This window comes from Sceloporus undulatus, chromosome 1 (genome assembly GCF_019175285.1).
Source record: "Sceloporus undulatus isolate JIND9_A2432 ecotype Alabama chromosome 1, SceUnd_v1.1, whole genome shotgun sequence".
Classification (NCBI taxonomy): Eukaryota; Metazoa; Chordata; class Lepidosauria; order Squamata; family Phrynosomatidae; genus Sceloporus; species Sceloporus undulatus.
In genome coordinates, this window is record NC_056522.1 from 358869619 (window position 1) to 358894276 (window position 24658).

A 24658-nucleotide genomic window follows, 5' to 3' on the forward strand; every position below is an offset into this window, starting at 1 on the left:
CAGAGAAACAAGTCATGCCAGACAAACCTAATCTCTTTCTTTGATAAAATTACCGTTTGGTAGATGAGGGATGTGTGGTATGTATATCTTGATTTCAGTAAGGCCTTTGACAAGGTTTCCCATGATATTCTTGCAAACAAGCTTGTAAAATGTGGGCTAGACAAAGTAACTGTACATGGATCTGTATTGGTTGACCGGCCGAACCCAAAGGGTGCTCAACAATGGCTCTTTTTCAGCCTGGAGAGTGACCAGGGGGTCCCACAGCTCTGTCTGGGCCCAGTGTATTCAACATCTTTATCAATGACCTGGATGACGAACTGGGAGCATACTTATCAATTTGCGATGACACCAAATTGGAGGAAAGCTAATACCCCAGAGGACAGGATCAGATTCAAAATGATCTGAATAGACTAGAAGCTGGGCCAAAGCTACAAATGAAATCAACACAGAGAAATGTAAGGAACTGCACTTAGGGTGGAAAAATGAAATGCACAGATATAGGATGGGGACACCTGGCTGAATGAAATACATGTGAAAGGGATCTTGGAGTCCAAGTGACCACAAGTTGAACATGAGTGAACAATGTGATGTGGCAGCTAAAAGGCCAATGCAATTTTAGGCTGCATCAATAAAAGATAGTGTCTGATAGAGAAGTAGTAATGTGCCACTGTATTCTGCTCTGGTCGGCCCCCCCTAGAATATTGTGTCCAGTTCTGGGCGCCACAATTCAGAAAGGACATTGAGAAACTGAGCGTGTCCAAAGGAGGGCGACAAAATGGTGAAGGTCTGGAAACCTTTCCTATGAGGAACGACTCAGGAGCTGGGGATGTTTAGCCTGGAGAAGAGAAGGTTAAGAGTGATATGATAGCCCTGTTTAAATATTTGAAGGGATGTCATTCCCCCCCCCCTCTGGCAGATCTTTGGACTGTCATTGTTTTCATGCTGTTGACGTCTTCCCCCCCCCCGTTTTTATTTATTATTGAAATACAATACTATGCATATTAACATAAAATATCTCTTATTCAAATGATCTTGCACCCTGATATTATTAAAGAAGCTTATTTTCCCATAGTTTTGCACCTCTTTCCATTTTGCTTTATATTGCTGAACTGTTCTATCATTTTTGGACTGAGATCATGTCCAAGATTGCTAACTCATTCAATTCAAAATCCATTCTTCTAAGGTAGGATAGAGTTGGCTTTCCAGTATTGGCAAAAATATTCGAGCAGCAGTTATGTCTATTTAGGAGGGGCAAGCTTGTTTTCTGCTGGTCCAGGAACGGACGGAACAATGGATGCAAGCTACAGAAAGAGATTCCACCTCAACATTAGGAAGAACTTCCTGACAGTAGGGCTGTTTGACAGTGGAACACAACTCCTCGGAGTGTAGTGGAGTTTCCTTCCTTGGAGGCTTTACAGAGGCTGGGCCCTCTGCTGGGGATGCTTTGATTTGGATTCCTGCATGGCCGGGGGTTGGACTGGATGGCCCCTGTGGTCTCTTCAAACTCTGATTCTATGAAAAAGCACAGCACTTCAATGTCTGATCCTATTAGTTACAAATTTTGAGGAGGAACCTTCCCAGTCAATGGCACTGGAAAGTAGAAAGTCCAATTTGGGAGGAAAGGGATGGTACACCATATTTAATGGCTGCTGCAACATGTTTGAGGGGAGAACCCCAACAATTGTTGCAGAGCAGTGGTGACATGAGAACACCTCAACATTAGTAAATTAAATATAATTATTTTGTCTCCTGTAGTCCTCCATAGTGTGAAAACGACAACAGCATTCATTCCCGTAAAAAGAACTGGAAAAAGGAAACCAGAATCAGGAATTGCAGTGATCTCATATTGTACATCAATACGGGATGAATTGCAGTGATCTCATATGTAATCAATACAGCTCAGAGTATTTATATGGAACTGGCTATGAGCCCTGTGGCGCTGTAAATGCCTGTATGCAGCATTCACTCAAAACACAAGGTTGCGAGTTCAGACCAGAAAAGGCCCAAGCTGATCAGGCTGCATCTCCTGGTCGCTAAAGAGTACCAGACGTTGGGGCAAGTCTGCTAAGCTACTTGCTGTCACAGCTAGTCTTGGATAGTGTACTGTAAATAAAACAAATTATATTAATATTATTTTTTCCCTAATATACCATGGGTCAATATTATTTCTGTGCACACTGGCTACAACTGTTTCTTTCTGTGGCGGGAAGCATGCACCAGCACCGGCTACAAACCTATGCTACTGTTGTTACTTGCACAGACTTTAACTGCATTCATCATTCCTAAAGACCATATATTCCACAATTACTTGTTCCCATTTTTTCTGGGAAAATAGGTTTCAGGGGGGGAAAGTGAAAAGAAAACTTCCCCTCATTTTTCTTGTGTGTGTGTGTTTTTAGAGTCCTTCACATCCTCTAGCCCTTTTGCAGCCACTGCTGGGCAATTGAGCTAGTTTTGTGTTGTGAGATTCCATTCTCGCACCGCTAGGTGGCGGCCAACTACCAGGATATAACAACCTATTTCACTTCCCTGATCTTATGAAAGCCTCCTGTCCTGAAATTAGAACTACGTACAGGCAAGCCTTAGATAAGGGAATCAAAAGTTGAGTTCAGGGATAGGTCGGTGCGGAAACTGCAGGAATTGCATAACTTCCGAAGTCTTGCTGTAGTTGGTATCATCATGTTGTTGCAGAAGAGCAGAAGCAGAATCCCTTTTTGGGATTGCAACTCCCAGATCCTCCAGCCAACCCAAGTCCTGAAGATTTGGGGAGTTGCAGTCAAAAATGGAATGTTTCTCTGGGGAAAGTCCGTGCATCTTCGGCTGCATCTGCACTGCAGAAATAATCCAGTTTGACGCCAGGCTCAGTGCTATGGATTCTGGAATTGTAATGTTTTGTGGCACCAGTGCTCTCTTACAGAGAAGGCTAGATACTCCAGTTTCATTACCACTTGAACTGCCAGGCTCAATAACTATGGATCTGGGAATTGTAGTTTTTATAACACATTCTCGTTACAGAGTCTCGGTACTACACACAACTACAATTTTAGAATTCCATAGTATGAACCATGGCAGTTAAAGTGGTGTGAAACTGGCTTATTTCTCAATGCAGATGCAGCCTAAGACCTACTGTCAAAGAAGGAAAAAATTCATGGCTGTGAGGAGGCACCACAGCCCATCTCCCCATCATTAAAGAGCTTTCACTATTCTTTGTAACCAAGAATCTGATCCCAGGTTTGCTTCCATTCCTTCTCCCTCTTGATCCATTTTTGTCTCAGTTCTTAGATTTTGAAGCCTGAGGGCCAGAACTGATCTGGAACTTTTGGGGATGAACACCAGAATAAAATGTGGCAATAAAATAACAATTGATAAGTGCTGAGTAAAAGGAGGTTGTTTTGCTAGGAAATAAGTCCAGTTCAGATCTGCAAGGCTTTTTAAACACGCCTGGACTCCACAGAGCCAACAAGCCATGCCAAGGTGTGGTTGGTGAGACCATTTTAAAGATTTAAAACAAGAAATGCCAACCCAGCATTCCTGAAAAGGAGGATTTGGTGTAAAATCTCATCTTTCCCCAGGTTGTTTTTTGTTTTGTTTTTGAGAGAAGTTGGATATTAAAAGGGGCCTTTTCAGGCACAGTCCTTTCATTCCACCTGAAAGCTACCTATTTCAAAAGATTTGGATTTCATTGCTGTACAACAGAGACCATTCACAATGGCTCATGTCCTGTGGGGATTAAATATAGCATTTGCAACATCCTATAGGTACCTGAAACCACCAGGGTTTAATGGGAAAGCCCACAGTGGTTTTCGGGACACACCTTGAAATTCTTTGCTCTTTGTGCAAAACAGTTCCCAGTTCATTACACGTGTTATAAGAAGTGTGCTTCTTTGCTCAGCATGCTTTGACTTCTGGTTGTGTGGCATACCACAAACCCGTAGTTTGCATGACAAAACTATTAGTGGTTTTTCAACTAAAGGCTTCTAAATTGACCAACTAAAAAAAAAAGCGGGCTTTCTGTCAAAATGGCTGAGCCACAAACTTTATGCAATTATGCCCTACAGATTGGTAGCATATTTTCTGTCTTTGGAGGGCTCTAAAAGTGGTTCGATGGAATTGTTCATAAGTGCGCAGTTGTGCCTGGCAGGGGTTGGACTGGATAGCCCTTATGGGTCTTTCCAACTCACAATTCAATGTCTTAAAGCAGGGGGTGGAGATGGGGAGAAATATTCCAACCATATCTGGGGGGAAAACTTACAAGAGCAGAGTTTAAACCCAATCACAACTTACCCGGGACTGGATACAACTGGATTTCCTTCCAAGTAAACAGACATTAGGACAGGTAGTATCTTAAATGGCAGTCTGTGCACATTATGCAAGTTTGGGAAAGCTATCTTTTTTACTACAGTTTCCAGATTTCACCAGCCAGCAAGCATTGCCATGTTTCAAGTAACAATGTTGCCTGAACATTACTCTTTCAGACAAAATTCTCTAATAGTAGCCATGCTACCTGGGAATGCAACCAAAAGTAACTTTCCCAAAGTTGCACTGAAACTAAGACAAATTTCTAAAACATAACGATATTCAATGGGATGTGCATAGATTATACAGTGGCCTCTTATTTGGCTTGACTCTGCCCCGCACAACTCTGTGGTCAACTTCTGCCAAAGGTCACACTGAATGACCTAGAGCAGGGGTAGGCAACCGCGGCCCGGGCTGGATGCGGCCGGCAAGGCCTGGGACCGGCCCAGCCCAGTCTGCCGCTGTTGCCGCTGAGCCTTTGGCCATCAGGGGAGGCGGGCAAGGGGGGAAGGTGGCAGGCAGGGGGCAAGTGGCGGGCAAGGGGGATTGTCTATAGAAGCCTCCGAAACATGCATTTATAACATTTTTTAAAATCAGCCATTTTTTTGCGTGTCCTCCACTTTAAAAAAAACATGTCTCCTCCATTTGAAAATTTTGTTCTACATTTGTCCGGTTTATTTATTTAATTAGTTTTTTTTTAATTTTTTAATATTTTTTTTTGGCTTCGGCCCCCCCAGTTGTCTGAGGGACAGCACCCAGCCCTTGGCTCAAAAAGGTTGCCTACTCCGACTAGAGATTCCTAGGAGAATACTTCTCAGACACCTGCAGGTCATCCAGCCACAATTCTATGGCACCTTCCCACAGATGCTGACCACAGAGTGCCCTGGAGGGCCTAAGATTCCTAAACAAGTGTTCTTTTGGGTTTAAGAAAGTTTTTTCCACTTCCCAGTCCTGTGCCCCTAACCCCTGCGAATGTGGGGGTCAATTGTACAACTTTGCATATCCAAAGTAACATTTGTGTCCTTGGTTCAAACATCAAGCTCTTGTAGAACATTATGATTCAACAATTTATTAGATGTTGACTGAGTCCAGACATCAGTACCCAATACCACACCCTTGTGAAAATTGGGGGCTACCATCTGGACCTTTTGTTACCTTTTGTGGACTTGAGATCCACGTTCTTGCTTATACACAGAGGTGACCTCTGTTAACCCCAAGGGGCATGCTCCTGGGTGCACACCACCGTGCATCACAGGGCAACGTCCCATTCAAGTGTGTGGGCTTGAATACATCGAGTCTCCATTTTAACGGGTGTGTGTGTCTGGAAGATCCCCCACAAAAACGGAGGGTCGACTGTATTTAGTACCCTAATGGTCAGCATCTAACAAAATGCTAATGGAAATATTTCACAAGAGCTTGCTATTTTGAATGAAGGACACAAGTGTATGGGTATTCTTCTGCAGCACAGGATTGTCCTCCAAGTCTTTTCTACATAATTCCACTGATTGGCATTGCTCTGTTGTCTATTTCCTTCTCTTCCTGGTAAGTCTAGCCGGGGACACGTGATTGCTCTGTGTCTTTTCCAGCTCTAATTGTGACCCCCAACGTCAGGAAGGAAAGTACTGTGTTCTGGTCTGACAGCTAGTGGGAAAGCAGTTTTTCAGTTGCTGTGAAGGATTTAACCCGACTTTAGGCTACTGACCAAACCAATGTGGGTAACAACAATTTTTCCCTACAGAAAGGAGTGGAGAATAGATAGATGGTTCTTTATTGCATAGAACTGCTATTGTACTGCATAGCACTGGAAAGGGAAAGGCTGTATACCAAGATGCCCTTTTTCTTTCTGTAATCCCCCTTCTCTTGCCATCCCTTCTCTCTCTTTTGAACTCCATTTGCTAGTTTCTCTTCTCTCTCTGACCTGTAATGCTCCCTCCTCCTTCTTGCCAGACCTTTTCTACTCTGTCACCCCTCTCCCTTCACCCTTTTTCTTACGTTCTTCTTTTTCTCTGTGTGTAGGTGTCTTCAAGACACCAGTTGATATTGATGCCCATAAATGTAATTTGAGTTTTCTTAGGCAAGGAACTCAGGTGATTTTTGCCAGTTCCTTCTCTAAATATAGCCTACAGCACCTGGTCTCCCATCCAAGTATGGACCAGGATCAAACCTGTTAATCTTCCATGATCGAGGGATTTGGTGCCTTTGCATATTTAGGGTCTTAGGACGCCCTTTCCCTCTCTCTGTCACCCTTTTTTTGACAGCTCCAGGGGAGAGAAACATGGGAGGTTGTAGGTATGGATGTTAGGTTCAGTCTATAGCTTCTAAGATTTTGCAGGGAAGAAGAGGTGAAAAGCAAAGATAACCATCTGAAACCTTCAATGCACAAGCATTTTGGGTGTGTCAAGGTTTCAGGCCTTTTAACGACCCATCAACTTTCAGTTCTAGACATCATTACAAGCCAGGCTGCCATCCTAAACAAATGTTGCGGGGTTAGTCCACTAAACTAGTCGTCTTACTTCTGAGTAGACATGTATGGGATTGAACTTTCAGTTTCTTCACAAACCAAATCTCTGCACCTTGCAAAGACAAGACGCAAATAAGCTTACCACCAGAGTAGACCCTACAAGATATCTGACAGAGCTAATGTCACACCAGAACATGAAAGTGAAAGACTGTGAAAATGAATTCATACATTGCACATTTCACGAACAATTGCTTTCTCTTTTCACTCAGTCTTCTTCATAGTTTTCTTGTATTTGCCTGTCCAAATTCTCATGGACTTCAAGGACCTATAGACAAACACAATGGACATGAAATTATAAGAATGATGTCGCCGTGATATACCATTAATCCTCAGATGATTGACCATTTTATCCTCAGATTGCCCAGCAAGGTGAACAATACCATTTCAACATGTACATGTAACAGAAAGAAAGGGGGACAAGCATGGAAAAATAGAATGTACTGGTAAAGCATTATGGAAGACTGTCTAGACTTGTGCTTCACACGTTGCTGAACTCAAACAAGTGAGAAAAGCATATGATCAATTTTCAGCATTACAATTACCGGAACATGTCAAGAACATTGAGAGTTTGGAAAAGTTGCTTTTTGGGATTAAAGCGCCAACATTCCAGAGTCAGTATGGTCAATATCATGCTAGGTGCAGAATTCAGGGAGTAGCAGTCCATCACCCCTTTTCTTTGCAGAACCAGCATGCAACTATTGGTATACAGTTTCTACCCCAAAAGAGCAAAAAAGGAGATGAATCACTAGATGCAGTTATAGTAATTTATACATATTAATTTCACCCTCTCCCCTCCAAATCATGCCTGTGTGAGGTAGAGACAATATTCCCATCTGAACCTGTAGAAATAGTACTGGTGAGGGTAACTTAATAGCCCTGTAACGCATGGTTGAATTATGACTTGGATCAATGGAACATGACTTGAGTCTAGACTATCTGAAAATAGTATTTTCTCATAAGAACTTGCCAGGCTTTGAGACTTGCAACTGTCAAAATAATCTGCCACACTTGCTATACTGGATGCCCCAAAGTGTAATTCCAGCAGTGTTACCTGGTAAAAACAAGGGAGGCTTCCTGTCCCTTTAATGGTTATGTAAGAGAAGAAATTCAGCAGGTAATAACAACACCTATTCTCTCTCCTACACAATGTTTAAAGCAGAGTTGGTAAGTGTGATCTGTTAAAATAAGGTTTGCAAGTTTGGTTATTACCTTAAAGCTCACATGGATGAGGTCCAGGTTTATATGCCTCCATATATCCACCCATATGCTCAGGTCTCTGGCAGAATTTACTCCAGTCAGCCAGACTAGGTTGGCAACTGTCAGCCAAAGACTTTTCTTCCCACTCCGATTGGAATGACCTGCCAGAAGAGTTCGACAGCGAACTTGTTTTTGTGGGTTTTGGGCGATGGCGGTGTTCTGAAGAGTCTTCCGACATTTCCCAGCGCTGTGGCTGGCATCATTCTCGATACCAGCCACAGCTGCGTTGAAACGTCAGAAATAAACTCTGAACACGGCCTATAGCCCACAAAAAAAAAACACAAAAAAATTATGGATGCCGTTGTGAAAGCCTTAGACTTAGCTGATATGTTGTCTGATTTCAACCGTATTATAGACCAGCTCTTCCAGTTGGGGACCCAGTTGATTTTTTTTTTATTGAAAAGTAAACCTTATTAGAACCAATACAAGACGTATGAAAGAGAGGGATAACGGATACAGGGCAGAGAGGGGGGTTTTTAACTGTAAATTGTACACCCCCCCCCTTTTTCCCCCCCTCTTTCCCCCTTTTCCCCCCCTTCCCCCCCCCCCCCAGACCTCCTTTTTCCTCCCCCTCTTTCTCCCCCTTTCTCCCTTTTTCTTGGAGGGCAAACGTTGTCCCCATCTTCAAAAAGGGGAAAAAAGAGGAATCCAACAATTATCGTTCAGTTAGTCTGAGATCAATACCAGGAAAGATTCTGGAGCAGATCATTAAACAGAGAGTCTGTGAACATAGAAGGCAATGCCATAATCACAAAAAGTCAACATGGGTTTCAGAGAAACAAGTCATGCCAGACAAACCTAATCTCTTTCTTTGATAAAATTACCAGTTTGGTAGATGAAGGGAATGCTGTGGATATCGTATATCTTGATTTCAGTAAGGCCTTTGACAAGGTTTCCCATGATATTCTTGCAAACAAGCTTGTAAAATGTGGGCTAGACAAAGTAACTGTTACATGGATCTGTAATTGGTTGACCGGCCGAACCCAAAGGGTGCTCAACAATGGCTCTTTTTCAGCCTGGAGAGAAGTGACCAGTGGGGTCCCACAGGGCTCTGTCCTGGGCCCAGTGTTATTCAACATCTTTATCAATGACCTGGATGACAGAACTGGGAGCATACTTATCAAATTTGCAGATGACACCAAATTAGGAGGAATAGCTAATACCCCAGAGGACAGGATCAAGATTCAAAATGATCTGAATAGACTAGAAAGCTGGGCCAAAGCTAACAAAATGAAATTCAACACAGAGAAATGTAAGGAACTGCACTTAGGGTGGAAAAATGAAATGCACAGATATAGGATGAGGAACACCTGGCTGAATGAAACTACATGTGAAAGGGATCTTGGAGTCCAAGTAGACCACAAGTTGAACATGAGTGAACAATGTGATGTGGCAGCTAAAAAGGCCAATGCAATTTTAGGCTGCATCAATAAAAGTATAGTGTCTAGATCAAGAGAAGTAATAGTGCCACTGTATTCTGCTCTGGTCAGGCCCCACCTAGAATATTGTGTCCAGTTCTGGGCACCACAATTCAGAAAGGACATTGAGAAACTGGAGCGTGTCCAAAGGAGGGCGACAAAAATGGTGAAGGGTCTGGAAACCATTTCCTATGAGGAACGACTCAGGGAGCTGGGGATGTTTAGCCTGGAGAAGAGAAGGTTAAGAGGTGATATGATAGCCCTGTTTAAATATTTGAAGGGATGTCATTTCCCCCCCCCCCCCTCTGGCAGATCTTTGGACTGTCATTGTTTCCTTTTTGTTGACATTCTTCCCCCCCCCCCCCGTTCTTTTATTTATTATTGAAATAATACAAATACATATGCAATATTTAACATAAAATATCTCTTATTCCAAATGATCTTGCACCCTGATATTTATACAGAAAGCTTATTTTCCCATAGTTTTGCAACCTCTTTCCATTTTGCTTTATATTGCTGAACTGTTCTATCATTTTTTGGACATTGAGATCATGTCCAAGATTGCTAACTCATTCAATTTCAAAATCCATTCTTCTAAGGATAGGATAGAGTTGGCTTTCCAGTATTTGGCAAATAATATTCGAGCAGCAGTTATGTCATATTGAGGAGGGAGCAAGCTTGTTTTCTGCTGTTCCAGAGAACAGGACCCGGAACAATGGATGCAAGCTACAGGAAAAGAGATTCCACCTCAACATTAGGAAGAACTTCCTGACAGTAAGGGCTGTTCGACAGTGGAACAAACTCCCCCGGAATGTAGTGGAGTCTCCTTCCTTGGAGGTCTTTAAGCAGAGGCTAGATGGCCATCTGCTGGGGATGCTTTGATTTGGATTTCCTGCATGGCAGGGGGTTGGACTGGATGGCCCCTGTGGTCTCTTCCAACTCTATGATTCTATGAAAAAGCACAGCATCTTCAATGTCTGATCCTATTTAGTTACAAATTTTGAGAGGAACCTTCACAGTCAATGGCACTGGAAAGTAGAAAAAGTCCAATTTGGGAGGAAAGGGATGGGGTACCACCATATTTAATGGCTGCTGCAACACTGTTTGAGGGGAGAACCCCAACAATTGTTGCAGAGCAGTGGTGACATGAGAACACATCAACATTAGTAAAATTAATATAATTATTTTGTCTCCTGTAGTCCTCCATAGTGTGAAACAGACAACAGCATTCATTCCCGTAAAAAGAACTGAGAAAAGGAAACCAGAATCAGGAATTGCAGTGATCTCATATTGTACATCAATACGGGAATGAATTGCAGTGATCTCATATTGTACATCAATACAGCTCAGAGTATTTGATATGGGGAACTGGCTATTTTTTCCCTAATATACCATGGATCAATATCATTTCTGTGCACACTGGCTACAACTGTTTCTTTCTGTGGCGGGAAGCATGCACCAGCACCAGGCTACAAACCATGTGCTACTGTTGTTTACTTGCACAGACTTTAACTTGCATTCATCATTCCTAAAGACAATATATTCCACAATTTACTTGTTCCCATTTTTTCTGGGAAAATAGGGTTTCAGGGGGGGAAAGTGAAAAGAAAACTTTCCCCTCATTTTTCTTGTGTGTGTGTGTTTTTAGAGTCCTTCACATCTCTAGCCCTTTTGCAGCCACTGCTGGGCAATTGAGCTAGTTTTGTGTTGTGAGATTCCATTCTGCCACGCTAGGTGGCGGCCAACTACCAGGATATAACAACCTATTTCACTTCCCTGATCTTATGAAAGCCTCCTGTCCTGAAATTAGAACTACAGGCAAGCCTTAGATAAGGGAATCAAAAAGTTGAGTTCAGGGATAGGTCGGATGCTGGAAAGCTGCAGGAATTGCATTACCTTCCGCAAGTCTTGCTGTAGTTGGTACGCATGTGTGTTGCAGAAGAAGCAGAAGCAGAATCCCTTTTTGGGATTGCAACTCCCAGAATCCTCCAGCCAACCCAAGTCCTGAAGATTTGGGGAGTTGCAGTCCAAAAATGGAATGTTTTCTCTGGGGAAAGATCACGTGCATCTTCGGCTGCATCTGCACTGCAGAAATAATCCAGTTTGCCGCCAGGGCTCAGTGCTATGGAATTCTGGGAATTGTAATGTTTTGTGGCACCAGTGCTCTCTTACAGAGAAGGCTAGATACTCCAGTTTCATACCACTTGAACTGCCATGGCTCAATACTATGGAATTCTGGGAATTGTAGTTTTATAACACATTCTCTGTTACAGAGCTCTGGTGCCACAACAAACTACAATTTTAGAATTCCATAGTACTGAACCATGGCAGTTAAAGTGGTGTGAAACTGGCTTATTTCTGCAATGCAGATGCAGCCTAAGACATACTGTCAAAGAAGGAAAAAATTCATGGCTGCTGAGGAGGCACACCACAGCCCATCCTCCCCATCATTAAAAGAGCTTTCACTATTCTTTGTAACCAAGAATCTGATACCCAGGTTTGCTCTCCATTCCTTCTCCCTCTTGATCCATTTTTGTCTCAGTCTTTTAGATTTTGGAAGCCTGAGGGCCAGAACTGATCTGGGAACTTTTGGGGATGAACACCAGAATAAAATGTGGCAAATAAATAAACAATTGATAAGTGCTGAGTAAAAGGGAGGTTGTTTTGCTAGGAAATAAGTCCAGTTCAGATCTGCAAGGCTTTTAAACACGCCTGGACTCCACAGAGCCAACAAGCCATGCCAAGGTGTGGTTGGTAAGACCATTTTAAAAGATATTAAACAAAGAAATGCCAACACAGCATTCCTGAAAAGGTTTGGTGTAAAATCTCATCTTTCCCCAGGTTGTTTTTTGTTTTGTTTTGAAGAAGTTGGATTAAAAGGGGCCTTTTCAGGCACAGTCCTTTCATTCCACCTGAAAGCTACCTATTTCAAAAGATATTCGGATTTCATTGCTGTACAACAGAGACCATTCACAATGGCTCATGTCCTGGTGGGGATTAAATATAGCATTTGCAACATCCTAATAGGTACATGAAAACCACCTGGGTTTAATGGGAAAGCCTCACAGTGGTTTTCTGGGACACACCTTTGAAATTCTTTGCTCTTTGTGCAAAACAGTTCCCAGTTCATTACACTGTGCTATAAGAAGTAGGGCTTCTTTGCTCAGCATGCTTTGACTTCTGGTTTGTGGCATACCACAAACCCGTAGTGTTTGCATGACAAAACTATTAGTGGTTTTTCAACTAAAGGCTTCTAAATTTGACCAACTAAAAAAAGGCGGGCTTTCTGTCAAAAATGGCTGACCACAAACTTTATGCAATTATGCCCTACAGATTGGTAGCATATTTTCTCCGTCTTTGGAGGGCTCTAAACAGTGGTTCGATGAGAATTGTTCATAAGTGCTGCAGTTGTGCATGGCAGGGGTTGGACTGGATAGCCCTTATGGCTCTTTCCAACTCAACAATTCAATGTCTTAAAGCAGGGGGTGGAGAGTGGGGAGAAATATTCCAACCATATCTGGGGGGAAAACTTACAAGAGCAGAGTTAAACCCAATCCACACTTACCAGGGACTGGATACAACTGGATTTCCTTCCAAGTAAACAGACATTAGGACAGATAGTATCTTAAATGTGCAGTCTGTGCACATTTATGCAAAGTTTGGGAAAGCTATCTTTTTGTACTACAGTTTCCAGATTTCACCAGCCAGCAAGCATTGCAATGTTTCAAGTAACAATGTTGCCTGAAACATTACTCTTTCAGACAAACAATTCTCTAATAGTAGCCATGCTACCTGGGAAATGCAATCCAAAAAGTAACTTTCCCAAAGTTTGCACTGAAACTAAGACAAATTTCTACGAAACATAACGATATTCCAATGGAGATGTGCATAGAATTATACAGTTGGCCCTCTATATTTGTGGCTTTGACTCTGTCCTCCAGCACAACTCTGTGGTCAACTTCTGCCAAAGGTCACACTGAATGACCTAGAGATTCCTAGAGAGAATACTTCTCCAGACACCTGCAGGTCATCCAGCACAATTCTATGGTCACCTTCCCACAGATGCTGACCACAGAGTTGCCCTGGAGGGCCTAAAGATTCCTAAACAAGTGTTCTTTTGGGTTAAAAGAAAGTTTTTTCCACTTTCACAGTCCTGTGCCCCTAACCCCTGCGAATGTGGAGGGTCAATTGTACAACTTTGCATATCCAAAGTAGACATTTGTGTCCTTGGTTCAAAACATCAAGCTCTTGTAGAACATTATGATTCAACAATTTTATTAGATGTTGACTGAGTCCAGACATCAGTACCCAATACCCACACCCTTGTGAAAATTGGGGGCTACCATCTGGACCTTTTGTTACCTTTTGTGGACTTGAGATCCACGTTCTTGCTTATACACAGAGGGATGACCTCTGTTAACCCCAATGGGGCATGCTCCTGTGGTGCACACCACCGTGCACTCACAGGGCACGTCCCATTCAAGTGTGTGGGCTTGAATACATGCGAGTCTCCATTTTCAACAGGGTGTGTGTGTGTCTGGAACAGATCCCCCACAAAAACGGAGGGTCGACTGTATTTAGTACCCTAATGGTCAGCATCTAACAAAATTGCTAAATGGAAATATTTCACAAGAGCTTGCTATTTTGAATGAAGGACACAAGTGTATGGGTATTCTTCTGCACGCACAGGACTTGTCCTCCAAGTCTTTTCTACATAATTCCACTGATCTGGCATTGCTCTGTTGTCTATTTCCTTCTCTTCCTGGTAAGGTCTAGCCGGGCGACAGCACGTGATTGCTCTGTGTCTTTTTCCAGCTCTAATGGTGACCCCCAACGATCAGAGAAGGAAAGTACTGTGTTCTGGTTCTGACAGCTAGTGGGAAAGCAGTTTTTCAAGTTGCTGTGAAGGATTTAACCCTGACTTTAGGCTACTGACCAAACGAATGGGGTAACAACAATTTTTCCCTACAGAAAGGAGTGGAGAATGAGATAGATGGTTCTTTATTGCATAGAACTGCTATTGCTACTGCATAGCACTGGAAAGGGAAAGGCTGTATACCAAGATCGCCCTTTTCTCTCTTTCTGTCAATCCCCCTTTCTCTGCCATCCCCTTCTCTCTCTTTCTGAAACTCCATTTGCTAGTTTCTCTTCTCTCTCTCTGACCTGTAATGCTCCCTCCTCCTTCCTTGCCAGACCTTTTCTACTCTTCTGTCACCCCTCTCCCTTCACCCTTTTTCTTACGTTCTTTCTTTTTCTCTGTGTGTAGGTGTCTTCAAGACACCAGTTGATATATGATGATCCCATAAATGTAATTTGAGTTTTCTTAGGCAAGGAATACTCAGGTGATTTTTGCCAGTTCCTTCCTCTCAAATATAGCCTACAGCACCTGGTCTCCCATCCAAGTATGGACCAGGATCAAACCTGTTAATCTTCCATGATCAGAGGGGATTTGGTGCCTTTGCAGTATTTAGGGTCTTAGGACGCCCTTTCCCTCTCTCTGTCACCCTTTTTTTGACAGCTCCAGGGGGAGAGAAGACATGTGGAGTTGTAGGTATGGAATGTTAGGTTCAGTCTATAGCTTCTAAGATTTTGCAGGGAAGAAGAGGTGAAAAGCAAAGATATACCATCTGAAACCTTCAATGCACAAGCATTTTGGGTGTGTCAAAGGTTTCAGGCCTTTATAACAGACCCATCAACTTTCAGTTCTAGACAATCATTACAAGCCAGGCTGCCATCCTAAACAAATGTTGCTGGGAGTTAGTCCCACTAAACCTAGTCAGTCTTACTTCTGAGTAGACATGTATGGGATTGAACTTTCAGTTTCTTCACAAACCACAAATCTCTGCACCTTGCAAAGACAAGACGCAAATAAGCTTACACACACAGAGTAGACCCTACAAGATATCTGACAGAGCTAATGTCACAACCAGAACAATTGAAAGATGAAAGACTGTGAAAATGAATTCATTACATTGCACATTTCACGAACAATTGCTTTCTCCTTTTCACTCAGGTCTTCTTCATAGTTTTCTTGTATTTGCCTGTCCAAATTCTCATGGACTTCAAGGACCTATAGACAAACACAATGGACATGAAATTATAAGAATGATGTCGCAGTGATATACCATTAATGCCTCAGATGATATGACCATTTTATCCTCAGGTTGCCCAGCAAGGTGAACAATACCATTTCAACATGTACATGTAACAGAAAGAAAGGGGGACAAGCATGGAAAAATAGAATGTACTGGTAAAGCATTATGGAAGACTGTCTAGACTTGTGCTTCACACGTTGCTGAACTCAAACAAGTGAGAAAAGCATATGATCAATTTTCAGCATTACAAATATACAGGAACATGTCAAGAACATTGAGAGTTTGGAAAAGTTGCTTTTTGGGATTAAAGCGCCAACATTCCAGAGTCAGTATGGTCAATTATCATGCTAGGTGCAGAATTCAGGGAGTAGCAGTCCATCACCCCTTTTCTTTGCAAGAACCAGCTCATGCAACTATTAAGGTATACAGTTTCTACCACAAAAGAGCAAAAAAGGAGATGAAATCACTAGATGCAGTTATAGTAATTTATACATATTAATTTCAGTCCTCTCCCCTCCAAATCATGCCTGTGTGAGGTAGAGACAAATCATTCCCATCTGAACCTGTAGAAATATAGTACTGAGTCGAGGGATAACTTAATTAAGCCCTGTAACGCAATGGTTGAATTATGACTTGGATCAATGGAACATGACTTGAGTCTAGACTATCTGAAAAATAGTATTTTCTCATAAGAACTTGCCCAGGCTTTGAGATCTTGCAACTGTCAAAAAATAATCTGCCCACATTGCTATACTGGATGCCCCAAAGTGTACTTCCAGCAGTGTTACCTGGTAAAACAAGGGAGAGCTTTCCTGTCCCTTTAATGGTTATGTAAAAGAGAGAAATTCAGCAGGTAATAAGCAACACCTAATTCTCTCTCCTACACAAATGTTAAAGCAGAGTTGGTAAGTGTGACTCTGTTAAAATAAGGTTGGCAAGTATTGGTTATTACCTTTAAAGCTCTACATGGATGAGGTCCAGGTTTATATGACCTCCATATAATCCACCCCATATGCTCAGGTCCTCTGGCAGACATTTACTCCAGTCAGCCAAGACTAGGTTGGCAACTGTCAGCCAAAGGACTTTTTCTTCAGCCACTCCTAGATTGTGGAATGACCTGCCAGAAGAGCTTCGACAGCTGAATACATTGTTTTTGGGGGTTTTTTGGGCTATGAGGCCGTGTTCTAGAAGAGTTTCTTCCTGACATTTCACCAGCAGCTGTGGCTGGCATCATTCTCTGAATATACCAGCCACAGCTGCTGGTGAAACGTCAGAAATAAACTCTTCTAGAACACGGCCTCATAGCCCACACAAAAAAACACACACAAAAAAAAAATTATGGATGCCAGTTGTGAAAGCCTTAGACTTAGCTGAATATGTTGTCTGATTTCAAAACAGTATTATAGACCAGTCTCTTCCAGTTGGGTGACCCAGTTGATTTTTTTTTTATTGAAAAGTAAACATTTATTAGAACCAATACAAGAAGTATGAAAGAGAGGGGATAAGGGATACAGGGCAGAAGAGAGGGGGTTGTTTTTGTAACATGTCAAATTGTACAACAAATAACTCCTTGTTTAAAAATTATTTTAACACTTTAAAAACCAGCGTAACATACATTAGCTCAGAATTAAAGGGATTGGCTAAAATGTCACCAAAAAGGAGGGCTGACACACACACACGCACACACTCTTCAACAATCTGTTGTGGATGGCAGCATGTTGCTAATATTGGTAGGGAGTTGACACTTCCATGCCTCACCCATCCCCCAGAAGAGGCTTCTTGCCAGTAAGAGCATTAAGACTGGGACCTAAGAAATTCAGGTTCTAGTCCCGATTGAGCCATAGAATTCATGGAGTAAGCCGGGACCCAGTCACTCTCTCAGCCTGACTTACCTTACACAGCTTTGTGCGGATAGGTAAGATTGAGAGAGACTAACTGTCCCCACAATCTTGTCAGGATAAGAGTGGGGAGGAGGAAAGCATATGCCCCAAAGTGTACTTCCAACAGTGCAGCACTGCCATTGGAAGTAAAATGTAACTGTAACAAATACATGTAATATTCAATTATAGTTTCATTTCTTTGCCCAGCACTACTGTCTTAGCAGCAAACTTCCATGAGCCTTTCACACTATTACACTGTATATAGTTGTGCTTGTTTTTCCGTCTGACTCCAGCCAAGTATTCACAGGTCCTTTGAACTTTTACTTTTATAACGTTCGGAGCATGGTAAACTGTGGCTTCAGTTTGTTATGATCCATGTTTCTCCAACTTCGAACCCATCATTCCTAATCAGTGGCCATGCTTGGGGTGGGGGTGGGGGGCTGCATCCAGAACAGCTAGATTTTTAACTTGTAAATTTTAAATGAATTTTACATGTGGATTGTTTTAATATGTGTATATCTTGTCCTTTTAAAACTGTATGCATGTTCTTTAAAACTGATGTATATTTTAACTGATTGTTCTAAGTGATGTGGTGTGTTTGTTAATTGTTGTTCCTCACCTCGATCCATGGGATGAGGTGGGTAAGAAATAATAATAATTGTTGTTGTTGCTCTTGGTGGTACCCTACATACAGCCCTTGGATCTCCCACCAAAGCCACCCCAAAGCCCCCACAGTTCCTATTCTTTAAAAAATGGACTGATTTGGGGGCAGTTTTTTTGCCCCCAAACCATCCAAAATACACTACGTAACTCCCCAAAGCCCCTCAAACCTCCGGAACAATAGAAAGCTTGGTTAAAATGGCAGCTGGACGTGTCATATCAGTTTGGGCATGCTGAAACATGCAAATATGGCCCACCAGGCAGGTGCAGTGAAGAAAAAGGGCTCCTGCTCCCTTAATGCACAGTTGCCCACCTCTGCATTAAAGGAACTGTAGACTATGGCTGCATTCGCACTGCAGAAATAATCTCGTTTGAGCCGGCATTAACTGCCATAGCTCAAGGTAATGGAATTTGGGTAATGGTAGTTTGTTCAGGCACCAGAGCAAAAGTGAGGCAGAAGGTGGAGTAGCAGCCTCCCAAGTGCTCTCAGGAAGTCTCTGAGATACTCTGGTTGTTAGACAATCTCTTCTGGACCCCATTAAATATCCTGCTAACTCAGTTTTTTTTATGAAGCATGTTTCTCGGCATTAAGGGTCCTGCAATGAGCTTGAAATGCACAGTCCCAGAAGGCAGACCGGACAGAGCTGAGTTTTCAGTTAAAAAAAAAAAAAACCTCTGAATTTTATTATCCTATATACTACTTCAGCCATCACTAGCACACAGAAAAGAATACCCACCAAAATTCACCCCTACAAAATATAATTCATATTACAAAATCTAGTAGGCTTTTCTCTTTTTTTTTTTGGTTTCAAAATTTAGACCAGTGTTGCAGCAAAGTTTGGTTATTTTGGTTCACAGAGAGAAAGAAAGAGTTCTGGGTAAAATCATATAGATCTTCAGCTGGGCTAGATTCCCCCCCCCCCCCCCCCCTTACATTTCACTTTACACTGTAGCACTGCAGCTTGACCGCTTATAGCCACAGTGATGTTTCTTTTTCCTGCTGCCTGTTTAAAGTCTCAGTTACAAAAATAGGTCATTCTCTTAGGGCCTTTAACCTAGTTTGAAAACTGTGCTACCCACTAACTAAGCTGATTAATTTTGGACCAATGGTGAGTTTGCATGATGGTATGTTTTTTAAAATGAATTCAGTCCAAAGCAGGAGGAAGCAAGAGGGATTTAGCAGCTGACAGTCAAAACTAGATCTCGGATGGAAAAGGAACAATTAATTATTGATCTTGCTGGGTGCTGAATATATGTAACCAATTCATTCAGCCTTTGCATGCCTGTGATACTCAATAGAATGGGCAATCACATCTCAATGCACAATACCAGAAATGTCGAGGCACAAACCCATACAAATGATGGCTGCTTCCACAGGCTACATGCATACAGCAAGCTTAGTTGTCTAACCTAATGATTGCCTGTAAGTGGCTGGAAGTATACAGTTGACCCTTCATATGCATGATTTTTTTATTCAGATTCAAGCATCCACGGCTTGAAAATATTCCAAAAAATATAAATTCCAAATAGCAAACCTTGATTTTGCCATTTTATATAGGAGATACCAGGTGACTATGCCATTGTATTTAATGGGACTTGAGCATCCACGGATTTTGGTATCCCCGGGGGTCCTGAAACCAAACCCCAGTGGATACCAAGGGCCTACTGTGCCTCTGGTTTTAGAAAATGAGTATTTTTTAACATGTGTGTGTGAGAGAGGTTGCAGTTTGTTTAAAGGGTCATTTTTCACCATCCAGGACAAGCAATTCACCTTTGTAGAAGTCAGAAAAAGACAGTCTAAGTACTCTGGAAGGGTCAAAGGTTTCCAAAACAGCCCTGGGGCCATGTGCCGCCCCGCAGCCATTTCTCTGCCCACCCCTCCTCTAAAAGCTGCATGTCAGGCAGATGCTCAGCAGTTTTCTTCATGAATACATCTTGATGAGATGCATTGTGAGTATCCTCCTTATTAAAAATAGAATTCTGGACCTAGAAACACAAGCAGATTCTGGCAGCTGAGTAAGTTCCCCTTTCCCTCTCTCATTCTCATTTTCTCTTTTTCTTCTTCTCAGTATCTATGCACACAACCATAACCTGAAGGATGATCTAGGTACCCTAGGGCCTGATATATTAGTAAGGTTTTCACAGCACTGAGACTTCAGATAATGAAAACAACGGTTGTGGTGCATGCGAGACACAGATACATCAGTGTGACATGTAGGTTATGGATAGCTGGAGGATTTGGTTCATCATCCCTTGTACTGTATTTCAGAGAAGGGTTTTTAAGCGAAGTGATTGTAATCTCTTCTCCTTTACAGAATTCCTCAGGGGTGCAATTCAGATTTCAATTGCTGTGGGAAACTCTACAGTAACAGGAGTGGAAGAGCTAGGAGGGGGGAGTCCTTTTTTGGATTATAAATCACACTATTCCTCCCAACCAGCATGGCCACAAAGCACCATGCTGTTTGGGACTTTTGGGAATGATAGCCCAACAAGTAATTTTCCTATCTTCTGGATGATTTTCTAAAAACGTCCAGGCAATCTTGGGGGGGGGGGGGGGATGCTTGTGAGAATTTCTGCCTCAGGTGTCAAAATAATTTATCTGGCTTTGGCTACTATCTTTAGGGATTAACTATTACATGCTCCTTGATTTAGGTGGGTTTTCCACTCCACATCAAGCAACAGAAGATATTGGTCTAGATAAGAGAATGGAGGTCAGACATGCTTGGAAAGTCTACGCAAGCAGAGTTCCCAAGTATCTGCACATCAGTGTCAGCACATGGATTCAATGTCAACGGGAGCAGTGGATCAATTCTCAAAATAGCTGACCCAGTCCCTGTAATGAACTTTTTGTTGTGTGGAAAAGAGGGGAGAGGTGCCTTTGTTTGCAGTAGTTGCTATGACAAGCCTTTCTTGCAACCAATGTGATAGATTTATTATGCCAATTCTCATACATAACCGAATTATCTTTATGCAGTATTCATTGTCATAGGATTGCCTACAGCCCACAAGTAGAACACAAAAATGTATTTACAGTTCCAGTAGCTTTATTTCAAAAAGAAGAATGATACAACTGGAAAGGGTATGGAAAGGAGCAAATGAAATGATCGGTGGCTTAGACTTGAACAACTCCCCTATTTGGAAAGACCATTTGGAGGGGTTACTCGTCTAAAAAAAGGGCAAGTAAGACATAAAACATGTTTATAAAAGTATGCATGGTAGGGCAAAATTGCTTTTTGTACAGAAAGGTAATTTCTCAGCCCAAAGGGAAAAGGCCTTTCCAGCCAGGTGACTTTCAAAATGCTCTGTCCCTGCAGAACTTGAAAATATTTACCATCTTTGGATTACAACTCCCAGAATCCCCCAAGCAGCACAGCCACTGGGAATTTAAATTGCCAAAACTGTTGAATATATAATGGTTTAAATTACTATTACCTGGCTTGATGATGATGATGATTGAATCAATGAGTAAATAATTGTGCACACATACACATATAATTGCATGTTGTACACCAGCCTAGAATCTGAACAGGATAAAAGGGGATCTTGCTTTTAATCATTAACAACTGTAAATAATAAACTGGAGTGATGTTTGTCCCCTTTTCTTACAACACTAGAAGCCAAAATCATTTGAATCTGCATTCAAATTTAACTAGATATAAAAATGAAGATTCTGGACAAAGAAAAGGAAATCTTTCTTCATCCAGAACCCAGCGAAACTATTGAATTCTTGGCCATCAGAGGTGATGACACCAGTCAGTAACAGACAGATTAAAAAGAGGATTAGAGAAACTCCTGGGGGATAAAGCTATTATTGGTACCAGTCATGATAGCTTCAGGGGTAAAGTGTTTCTGAATACCAATTACTAGGAGACAACAGCAGGAGACAATTATGTCTTGCTTGTAGAAGTCTCAGTGGCAACTGTTTGGCAAGTGTGGAAACTGGACACAGGACTAGATAGCCCTCTGCTCTGAGAAGAGATGTAAAATTTCCATAAATTTGGAAGTCGGGGGGGGGGGGGCATTGCCCCCATCAGGTTATTTTAGAAATGAAAATATTTGGCAAAGTTGAATGTCTCTTTGTTACTTTAAGAACATAAAATCTGTTATGTGTAACTCAGCATAACAGTGTCATGTTCAGCATATTAAAAATATTAAAAAATAAAATTAAAATATTAAATAATTAAAAAAAATTAAGGAAACAATTATAAACTAAGTTTATTTTTTCCCCTTACAAATGGAGCTACAGGGTCCTGAACTGCTCTTGTTGTATGCCCTCAAGTCACTTCTGATTTGTGGAGATCCTAAAGCAAACCTATTATGGGTTTTCATGGCAAGACTTGTTCAGAGAGGGTCTGCCTTTGCCTTCCTCTGAGGCCAAGAGAGTGTTGCTAGCCCAGTGGTTTTCCAAGGCCAAGCAGGGATTCAAACCTTGGTCTCCAGGATAGTAGTTCATTGCACCACTACACCATGCTGGCTCCCCCTGAACAGTTAGGTATAAACTATGAGAACTCTGCCTTTGCCAGTTTATGAGGAGCTGTCAAAACTGCTCCAATAAAAACAGAAAAAACTATTAACATTAGCAAAACAAAGAAAATTATTTTGTCACTATTAGTCCTGCATAGTTCCAGGCAGAAATAAAGGACTCATACTCATTTTTAAAACATGAGAAAAGGGAACCAATACAAGGATTTGCAATGATATAAGGTACTGCACATATATGATTACCTGCTACATACCGTAGCTTTTAGAAATAAAATAGCAGAATTATGTATAAGAACAGCTTGTCTTTAAATATTTTTAATTGCAAAAGAGACTATTCTATGCCCTATTTCCCTTTTTTGAAGAAAAAAGCTATGGAAAAAATTGGGGTTTTTCCTGAATTTTTCTGTTTTTAATTTGAGACTTCACTTCTCTAGATGTGACCCAGTAGAGTTCTTCTTACATCCTGATAAACTGATGGTATGTACTTTTGTTACTGTCTTCCCGCCTGAGTCTGCCTGAGCTTTGAGATCTTCAAGGAAAGCTTTTTTCTTGGTCCCATCACACTTACAGGTGCATTCAATGTGGACAGGAGACAGGTGGCTGCTCCCAGACTGTGGAACTCCCTTCCACAGCATGCTGGATAAGCTCCCTCTCTGCTTTTCTTCCACTGGCAAAATTCAAACAGGCTTTTGATCACTAACTGAATGTGGAGGAGTTTTTGCAAAAATAAAATAAAATACTATAACCAAAATTATTGGTTAAAACAGTGATTCCCAACCTTTGATCCTTCAGATGATTTGGACTTCAGCTCCCATAGTTTCTGACTGTTGGACAAGTTAGCTGGGGCTTCTGGGTGCTGAAGTCCAAAACAAATAGAAGTCCAAAGTTTGGGAACCACTGGGTTAAAATATTAGAACCAAGGACTGGATTAAAACAGGTTGAAATTTTTTTTCTTTTCTTTCATTTAAATAAAAAAGTTTTCAACCTGTTTTAATCCAGTCCTTGGTTTTAATATGATAGTTCATTCAATCATTTCTTAATACAGTAGTCTTTAATGTTACAACATAGACTTCTCAGCTGTATCTTATTATAATTCACAGACAGAGTATCTGAAAGAGTGCCTGAACCCATTTTTCCAATGATGATGATGGTGATGATGATAATGACGACGATGATGATGATTTGCCTTCAAATGCCCTGCAGGGCATGAGGGGGCATTTTTGCCATGTTTTGGAGTCCCTGGGCCATTTTATGGCCAAGAGAAGCTTTTTTCAAAAGAAAAGAAAGCAAAGGAGAGGTGACTGATCACTTCATTTTTTAAAAAAGGCCTCTCCAGGTGATGTGTGATGCCACCCACAATCCCAGAGTGTCTTAGGGATTATTTTTTTTCAGATGGGAATGAGATGTGAGGTTTCTTCAACTAGACTCCCGGTTGCCCAACCCTGTCTTGGCATAAATAAATTTAAGCTGATTTGAGTTGTACATTGGAAGAAAAGGAAAACAGTATGACAAAGATAGGGAACTGCAGAGCATGGGGGGGGGTAATTTTCACCCTGAAATAGTAGGCTTCATCACCCCAAAATCTATTGAACATCGGTCAAAAAATTAACTGGAAGAAACATCTAGTTTACATTTCTCATCGTTTTCAGCACTTCTCCTCTTCTTCTAGGAGGGATGGGGTGGTGTGGGCCTAAAGGGTCCAGCACTCCTGGAGGCTTCCTAGTGGGGGCCATGGGGAATTTTACTCCAAAAAGATAACTTGTCCAAAAATATGGGGAGAAGGCTTGTGGGGGGCTGTTTAGAAAAAAGTCACTGGAGGCTGTACGTTGTATGGCAATATTCCAATGGCTCTTGTGTATGATAATATACCAATGGCTCCAAATGTCAACACATGCATAAAAAACAAGGTGCAGGTTAAGTGAGAAGGGGAACAAAATCATAAGAGGCACTGGCCTATTCATTTGTTTATTTGCTAAGTATATACCCCAACTTTTTCCTGGCTGGGATCCAAGGCAGATAATTAGGAAATATTAGATTCCTCCCCCCCCC

General features: G+C 41.7%; 1 protein-coding gene across 4 annotated transcripts in view; it reads right to left on the minus strand.

Moving 5' to 3' along the window:
- Positions 1–24658, minus strand: part of CCDC85C (coiled-coil domain containing 85C) — a 249515-nt gene that overhangs the window by 10081 nt on the left and 214776 nt on the right. For 3 of the 4 annotated variants that reach the window (XM_042463922.1, XM_042463893.1, XM_042463904.1), the window contains one exon: positions 15464–15562. The exons of the other annotated variant lie outside the window; for it this stretch is intronic. In XM_042463922.1, the coding sequence (XP_042319856.1) occupies positions 15464–15562 (99 nt within the window). The remainder of the gene's footprint in view (positions 1–15463; positions 15563–24658) is intronic. 4 annotated transcript variants of the gene reach the window in all.